The sequence below is a fragment of the Heterodontus francisci genome, unplaced genomic scaffold (genome assembly GCF_036365525.1).
Source record: "Heterodontus francisci isolate sHetFra1 unplaced genomic scaffold, sHetFra1.hap1 HAP1_SCAFFOLD_745, whole genome shotgun sequence".
NCBI classification, from domain to species: Eukaryota; Metazoa; Chordata; class Chondrichthyes; order Heterodontiformes; family Heterodontidae; genus Heterodontus; species Heterodontus francisci.
The window spans coordinates 6,664-15,955 of record NW_027141721.1 but is presented as its reverse complement, the minus strand read 5'-3'; the positions used below and the strand labels follow the sequence as shown (position 1 = coordinate 15,955).

Here is a 9,292-nt window from a genome sequence, read left to right as displayed (position 1 = left end):
CCTCTCCGCTTTGGCGATGGGACAAGATTAACAGTTCTGGGTATGTAAAACCGAGCGATGTGTCCCCCCAGTGGTCAATGTAAAAGCATTAATCTTCACCAATGTAAAAGCAGAGAGGCAAGGCTCAACTAGTAGTGATTATCTTAAAGGCTGAACTCAGGAAGGGCCACTGTCGAGTTTATAACAGATGCAAACCCGACTCAACGATTTTGAAAGGACTCCAATCAAACACAAGAAGCCACAAAGGACCATTCATCCCTTGAGCCTCTTACACCATTCACTTAAATCATGGCTGAGTTTTATCTTAGCTCCAGCTACCGTCTTTGGTTCCATAACCTTTAACACACTGACCCAACAAAAATGATTGAATGTAATAAACAAAGACTAGATCTAGTCAAGGTTGTAGAAGATTAGATACTAAATGGCAAACTCACCTAGTCTTCCTTCAAGAAAATAACTAAATTGAGTGCATAAGGAATTGACTTACATTTATGCTGAAACACTATTTCAAATCAGAATTCAAAGTGAGAGGTACTTGGCAATGTCCAAACAGTTTAACAATTTCACTACTTGCTTTCTTGGCATACTAAATAAATATAGGGAACAAGCTACTGCATTGGCAGTCTACGGGAACTGTTAGGCAATCCTAGTTTTCTGATAGGAATGTAGCATTGTGGATGTAACTACTAACTTTCATTTTGGCCCCGGTTCCAAATTAACAGTGTTGGGTAAGTTTTAAAAAATGTAACGTTTTGAGTGCGTCAATTAAGTTAGTTGCATATTTACCCATGGCATTGCACTCCAGTACGTAACTGCACAGTGCTGTATGTCTGACCCTGCTACCCAGATTTCCCTCGTTGCCCCACTTATTACCAAATTATCGTAATAATTATTATATTTATTTCGCAATATTTCAGCAAGATGTATTCTGAAAACAAGTAGGATAAAGCAGAGAAGATTAAGTGGTGGTGGGAGGATTGATACCAGGGAGAAAGGATTTCAGCTTTGTAGAGAGACTGGAAAAGCTGAATATTGTTCTCCTTGGAGCAGAGAAGGTTAAAGAAGATTTGCCAGTGTGGTACCAGGGATGAATGACTTCAATTGTGTGGAGATACTGGAGAAACTGGGGTTGTTCTCCTTAGAGAAGAGAAGGTTAAGGTGAGAATTAATATCATATTCAAAATGTCCAAAATCATATGGTTTGTAATAGAGTAAATAAGAATAACTCATTTCTGCTGGGAGAAGAGTCGGTAAGCAAAGAGAACAGATTTGTGATTGGCAAAAGAAACAAAGAGGGAGATGAGTATTTGCTTTTACACAGCCAATTGTTGTGATGTGGAATGCACTGCCTGAAAATAGCTCAAACAATGCATTTGATGCATACTTGAAGGCGAACAAATGTAGGGTTATGGTGAAGCAGCAAGAAGCTCTGGGTGTTCGCAGAAGATTGAGCAACCTGAAGGCTTAATTCTAATTGGTATCCCCTGATGCAGTGCGACATAGTACTTGTCTGCATCTTTAATATTGACTAATATCCAATAATAACAGCAAGCAAAGCACAGGGCTTCCTTTGCAGGGGATTAGCTAGCATTCCAAAGCACAGAAGTTACATGAAACTTATATAGAACTTTGGTTAGATTGTTGCGATTTCAATGAATTTCGATGTAAAATCCCCAGCACCAACTCCATCCATCTGGAGGGGAGAGACACTCTTGTTAGTTTTAGTGTAGGGTTGTAGCATGGTGCTTCAGGATATGAACAGTATTCTGGAGGGGGCACGAAGCTAAGCGTTTCGGGTGAGTAGCTGACAGTACAAGAGGTCTCAGTTAATGATGGATGGACAGAAGTCTGCTGTTGTTCTACGGATGCAGTTCTCTAATTGTGGGGAGGGATTTTAGCAGATGAACACGAGGATTCATTTCACGTGTAGGGGACATTTACGCGGGATTCGTGCATTGTTCTGTCAGTGAGGCGGTGGCTCCTTATTTCTGTAACTTCCTCTGGACCTAAAAGAAACCCTGATGATTTCTCTGTGCTCCTCCAATTCTGGCCTCTTGTGCATCCTGCCCTCCCTCGAACCCACCATTGGCGGCTGTGCCTTCAGCTGCCTGAGCCCTAAACCCTGGAATTCCCTCCTTATACACCTCTGCTTCTCTCCCTCTCTCCTTCTTTGAGAAGTATCTTAGAACCTACTTCTTTGACAGGTCACCTGTCCCTAATATCTACTTCGATAACTCGGTATCAAGTTGCTGTCTGAGTTGCTCTGATGGTGTGATTTTTCACTGCATCAACGGTGCTAGTTAAATGCAATTTTTTGTTGTTATTAATCACCAGGTAGGCCTCGCCTGGAGTATTGTGACCAATTCGTGGCGAACACACTTTAGGAAGGATGTCAAGGCCATAGAGAGGGTGCAGAAGATGTTTACTAGAATGGTACCAGACATGGGGAGGTTTCACTTGTGTTTAGAAATGGGAGAAGCTGGGATTGTTCTCCTTGGAGCAGAGAAGGCGAAGGGGAGATCAGTGTTGTTTTATTAAACTTATTCTTAAAATAAAGACACATTCGCAAGTAACCAGGAAAAGCAGACAAAATATAAAGGGAAAATTAATTGAAGACAAACAACAGCGTGGTGAATCCCGGAGGGAGGAAGTCCCAATAAAAGTACAATTGTTAAGACCAAAATTAAACTTGCGTTCAGCCCCTTTGCAAACAGGCAGATTTTGGACAGCAACGTGCGCAAGGCACTTTCGTGTATTGCAGCAAAGGTACCAAACGAACGAGTGCTTGGTAAAGACGCACCATTGTCAAACTGCATCTGTCAATTGCAGCTCAACTGGTTGAGAAAGAGACCAGTTCTCAAAATACATCTTGGGTTTAAGTATTTCAGTGAAGTTACACAGTGGTGACACTCTTACCTCCGAGTCAAAAAAAAAAGCGAATTCCACATTCTCACTATTCTCTGGGTGAAGAGGAGTCTCCTGAAATCTCCATTGGTTCAATATTCAGAACAAAAATGTAACAAAATTAGGCATCAGTCATTATGTTAATGATTGTATCATTTTAATATTCATGGCATTCTCACAGAGTCTTGACTGTAAACCCAAACCTGTTCAGGTATTTCTTTCGCAATATTACGCTCATAGAGCTTTAGAGTTAAAGAACTGACTGTGGAGTGTAGTCACTGTTGTAATGTAGGGAAAGGTTTCAGCCAAAATGCGCACAGCAAGATCCCACAAGCATCATTGCACTAAATGACCAGATAACCGGAAATGGTGGATGTGAAGTGCTGAATGAGGGATAAATATTGGCTCGGACACACTCCCCTTATTTTCTTTGAGCCAATACATTGTTTCTCAAACGGTACAATTTTAAATTGGGTGCAGGAACAGAGAAACCAGGGGGATGTATGTTCATAAATCTATGAAGGTGGCAGGGCAGGTTCAAAAGGCTATCAAAATGCACACTGAATCCTTTTGGCTCTGTAAACAGAGGCACAGAGGGCAAAAGCAAAGCTGTTATCATGAACATTTATAAAACACTGTTTAGGCCTCAGTAGCAGCATTGTATTCCATCCTGGTGCCACCCTTTGGAAAACAGGTTAAGTCCCCAGAGAGAATGCAGAGTAGATTGACTGGAATGGTTCCAGAGTTGAGGCACTTCAGATATCGTGAAGAGATTGTAGAAGCTGGGATTGTTCTCCTTGGAGCAGAGAAGGTACAGGGAAAATTTTAATTGAGGTGCTGAAACTCAGGAAGGCTTTTGATAGAGTTAAAAGGGAGAAACCTTTTTTTCCAGTGGGAGGAGGTTCGGTAACCAGAAGGACACAGATTTAAGGTCGTTGGCAAAAAAAAGGGGGATGAGGAAATATTTTGTTTAAACAGCGAGTTGTTGTGATTTGGAATGTAATGCCTGACATGGTGCTGAAAGCAGATTCAATAGTAGCTTCACTTCAATAGTAGCTTTCAAAAGGGAAATAGAGAGAGTTTGAAGGTACATAGTTTACTGGGTTATGTGAGAAGAACAGGGTGGGGAGTAGGATTAATTGGCTAGTTCTACCAAAGAGCTGGAATTCACACAACAGGCCGAATGGTCCCCTCCTTTCATGTGTGAGTTTATGGTAGCACTAATTATTAAATATTACATTTGGGGGAAGAGACAAGAGTAGGATTAGAATCATAATGCAGCACACAGGGGGGCCATTCCGCCCATCGAGTCCATGCCAGCTCTCTGTCTGGCAATCCAATCAGTCCCACTCCCTCGCTCTATCCCTGTGGCCCTGCAAGTTAATTTGCCTCAAGTGTCCATCCAATTTCCTTCTGAAATCATTCATTGTCTCCGCTTCCACCACCCTTGTAGGCAGCGAGTTCCAGGTCATTACCACACGTGGCATAAAAGTGTCCCTCCTCACATCCCCCTGCATCTTTTGCACAGCACCAGAAATCTGTCTCTTCTGGTCCTTGCACCAACAACTAATAGGTGACGCATTTCTTTGTCTACCTTATCTAAATCCGTCATAATCTTGTACGCTGCCATCAAATCTCCCCTCAATCTCCTTTGTTCCAAGCAGAACAATCCCAGCTTCTCCAACCTAACCTTGTAGCTAAAATCCTTCATCCCTGGAACCATTCTGTTAAATATCCTCTGAACCCTTTCAAGGACACTCACAACCTTCCTCAAATGTGGTGATCAGAAGTGGCTGCAAAACTCTAGTTGTTTCCGAACCAGAGCTTTAGAAATGTTCCCCATAACTTCCCTGATAGGAAAGGGCTCTAGATAATGGGACAAGGTGAGTGATAGCCTGGTTATTGAGAACAGGCTGGCCCAGAGTTCAGGGTAACACTTTTCAGATAGACAGGAGAACCTCTTTCATAGTGAAACAGACTTGTACTTCACTCAATGACTAAGAGGTTGAGATGATCAGTTTCTGCCACTTTGGGTTAAAATGTACAAAAGCAGGTCGAGGTTGCAAACTGATTCTACGTTTTATGACTGATCGGTGTTCGGGAAACAGAGAGGTTTATTCTGGAGTTGGCACAAAATTAACTGCTCTGGCTAGAATTGAAAGGTTGATATTGTTTGGTGGTTTAAAATTCTCAAGACGGGTTTCATACTCATCCATATTCTCTCCATTTACTTTTCCTGCAGGCGAAAACGATACGATTAGGCCTGCCAAAGTTACTGTCTTTGAGCCCTCTCCCGAAGAGATTAGAGAAAAGAAAAAAGCCACTGTGGTCTGCCTCGTAAGCGACTTCTACCCCGACAACATCAAGATCCACTGGCTTGTCGATGGCAAGGAGAAAGATGCCAATGACACGAACATTCACACTGATCTCAATGCCATCCTATCAAAAGAAAACACATCTTACAGCATCAGCAGCCGGCTGAGATTCGACGCCCTAGATTGGGCTCGGTCCAAGAACGTTGAGTGCAGAGTAGATCTCTACACTAACGAATCAGTGCCTACAACAAGCAGTTCAACATTAGCTGTCAAAGCAGGTAAGCACACTAGTGAGACCAATACCATTTTATTTCAGCTTCAAAGAAATCAGAAAGTTGCATTTATATAGTACCTGTGCTCTTATGAAAGTACGAATAAGCAAGTAGATGTATCAGTAAGTCAATAAATAATTAAATAATTCATGAAATAGAACAATATTGTAGTGCAAAGGGGAAGATATGGTTAAACACTCAATTAAAATGACTCTCAATATATTAGAGTACAGTGCGGGACTCAATTGTGATAATCTACATTTACACAGTGATTTCATAAAATATTCTGATGCTGAATGTTTATTGATTTTTCTTTCTTTTCCCAGAAATGTGCGGTATAAGTAAAGGTGAATATCTATCTGCTTCTATCTGTATCTGGTCTCCACACTTTGTAAAGGAGGTGAAGGTCCTTGAGAGGGTGCAGAGGAGATTTACCACAATGGTTCCAGAGATGAGGAATTTTAGCTACAAAGTTACATTGGAGAACCTGGGTTGTTCTCCTTGGAGGAAAGGAGATTGAGGGGCTATTTGACAGAGTTGTACAAGATTATGACAGGTTTACAATAGGTAGACAAAGAAAAGTTGTCCCCATGAGTTGCTGGCATAAGGACTGGGGGGGGGGGGGGGGTGGTCACAGTTTTCAGGCTTTGGGAAAAAGATGCACTGGGGGGGGATGTGAGGCAGAAGTGTTTTATGCAGCGAGTGGTAATGACCTGGAAGTCACTGTCTACGAGGGTGGTGGAAATGGCGATAATGAATGATTTCATAAGGAAACTGGACGGACTGTTGAGGGTAATTAACTTGCAGGGCAATGGAGATGGAAGGGGAGAGCTGGACTGATTGGATTGCTCTGTAGAGATCCTGCATGGACTCGATGGGCCGAATGACCTCTTTCCGTGCTGTAATGACTCCATGACTCAAAAAATATTCACCAATAATTCTGGAATTATTACTGTGTCAGACATTTCATGTATATACTCATTTCAACATTTCCAAGCTGTAGTTTTACAGTTATACATACTATCATGCACAACGAGTTTATGAGAAAACTCCTCTGGGAGGGAAAGGCCGTTGGAATTTCGAGACCAGCCTAGTCGAATGATATAACCTCACGGTCCTCTTGGGTTCACGACCTCAGGGAAATATGTTGCCCTGTGATGAGGGAGAGGGGACGCCTGGGGATGGGAGGGGAGGGAGCTGTGTACACCTGTCTTAAAACTTACAATTCCTTGGGAGTTGATAGTGTGAATCTGGCGTGGAGATAAGAGGGACAGTTCCACTTCCCAGAGGTTAAATTAGTTTAACACATCATCTCAAAGAAGGTTCCTCCAAAGTTGCAGTGCAGCACACACGCTGTCTGCTGGCACTGGGAGAGTCAGTCTGGATTATGGGGTTCATGTCTTTGGACTGGGGCATGAACCCACAATCGTACGACTCAGACAGGAGAGCGTTACCCACTCAGCTAGAGCTGATACATACGTGAGCCATAGCTGACACATAAGTTACAGCGGCCCCAATTCAGATCGGCCATATTGCTGAACTCCATTTGTAGTAAGGAATACCCCAGGGCTCCTTGCGTCAAAGGGAGATCAGTTCTGCTTTCGCAGCTCGACCCTTACATTGGGCTCCTTCACTGACACACATTACATTTTCACGCAGTAGCATTTCTTGCCTTGAGAGAACAGAGATTGCAACATTTCCTGTTACATTTATTTTACAGAGGCGAAAATCCAAAGCATGGCAACAGCAAAACTGACATACCTGATCCTCATCTGCAAAAGCATCTTTTATGCAATTTTCATCTCAACAATTGCTTGGAAAACTAAGGTAAGATTAAAATTACTGAAGTTCTTAACATAGGTATTGTCATGGTGAAACTGGGTAAAGAAGTTTCTCCTGAATTCCAGACTGAAATTACGAGTGACTATCCGATATTCACGAGCCCTAGTTTTGCATTCCTATTGCACGCAGATGGAATACACCAATTCACTTTCCATTCATTCCTGCGCCCACAACACTAACCAACCAATTTAATCCATTTGAACACAATTGTCAATGTTCTGGAATTTCCCTTGGAAAATAATTGAACTTATTGTAACTTTACAAGACTTTATATGCAAGGTTAGGAATGCATGAGCAGGAAAGAGCATGTGCATGGTTCGTCTCGATTATTCATGCACATGATGATCTGGTCAGGACAGTGATGTCGAGTCATTGGAGAGGGTGAAGGGGCGATTTACTTGAACGGTAACAGTGTTGAGGGACCTCAGTGATGTGAGGAGAATACGGAAGTTGGGATTGTTCTCCTTGGATCAGGGAAGGTTAAGGAGAGATTTAATAGAGGTGTGCACAATGATGAAGGGTTTGGATAGGACAGCGAATGGGGTAACAGCTTCAAAGAGGCAGCAGGATTGCCCAACCAAGGACACAGCTGTAAGGTGATTAGCCAAGGGAGCAGAGGGGCAGGTGAGAAATATATTTTGAGCCAGCGAGTTGTTGTGGTTGAGAATGCACTGGCTGAAAGGGCGGTGGAAGCTGATTCAGTAGTAACTTTCAAGAGGGAATTGGATGAATACTTGTTTGAGGGGGTGGAGGTAGTGGGGGAGGGAATAGTCTCAGGGCTATAGGGGAAAGAACTGTGAAATGGGACTAATTGGACAGCTCTTTCAAAATGCCAGTATAGGCACGCGGGACGAATGGCCTCCTTCTGTTCTGTATCAGTCCATAATTCCATGACGATAATAACTCCCTCTTTTTTTTATCATATACCAGACGTCTTACAGCAAAAGGTTTGACTGATCGTCGCAAATTAATGAACTCAAAAGATGGATAAGCAGCAGAACACACGAGGGAGCAAGGGGAGAGAAAATACGATTATTGTGAATATCTCGGGGGTGAATTTCGTCTAAACCACTCCCGCTGTACTCGCGTAACTTTGGCGGACAACCCTAAATACCCATCACCACTGCGGGAAACGAACAGAGGAAATTTTAAGCCCCAGTCTGTCTTTTCCACTCGAATAAGTCCTTTCATATTCTCGTCAATGTATTAAATTCCTGTTGTCTCAGTAGGTGAAGCTTTGAGAAACGTGCAAACTTTTTTTCCAGTTTATTTTGTCTGTTTATTAATTGTTAGTCTGTGTTGTTTGAAACGTTATAAAGAAACATACAACCTTACAGGACGAAAGGAGGCCACTTGGCCCATCGTGCAAGTGCTAGCTCTTTGAAAAAGCCAGTTGTTAATGCCAAGGCGATCAATTCCAGCTTTGCTGATCTCTCCATGAAACTTAAGTCCCTCATTCCGTGCAATTCTAGTAAAGCTGTGTATAATATTAAGCAGTAGTAAACAAATTGTAACTTCAAGTTCTGTTTAGTGCAACTATCAATGTCTTTTTTCCCTTTTCTGTTAATGCAATAATGTTATTACTATTTGTATCAGACACCTCATCGATTGCAGATGGAAAATGCGCTCATAATTGTCCATTATTTGTCGTGGGGTTCTCAGTGGATCCAGTATCGACAGCTCGCTTGTGATCTTCTATATTTTTTTTCTTTTCTTGTTCACTGGTTAAGAAATAAATAGAATATTTCGACAAAGAAAACCGTTTCTCTCCACTATTATTTCAGTTTTACCCCACGCGCTTGGCACAACATTTCCAAACAACATTAAAATATGCAGGTAGGCATTAGATGAATTTTATTGGGTAACGGGATCAAGGGATATTGAGCAAAGATGGGGAAATAGGGTTGGTGTGCAGATCTTCCATGATCTAATTGAATGGCGGAACATGTGCCGGGGTTT

The 9,292-nt window shown here is 42.3% G+C and overlaps 1 gene segment (V, D, J or C); it reads left to right on the top strand.

Moving 5' to 3' along the window:
• The first annotated feature begins 476 nt into the window (after positions 1-476).
• LOC137364490 (T-cell receptor beta-1 chain C region-like) lies at positions 477-9,092 on the top strand. The segment is given in 5 exon segments: positions 477-531; positions 5,147-5,497; positions 5,818-5,838; positions 7,212-7,318; positions 8,264-9,092. Coding segments are annotated over 5 exon segments (546 nt in total).
• Positions 9,093-9,292: the final 200 nt, after the last annotated feature.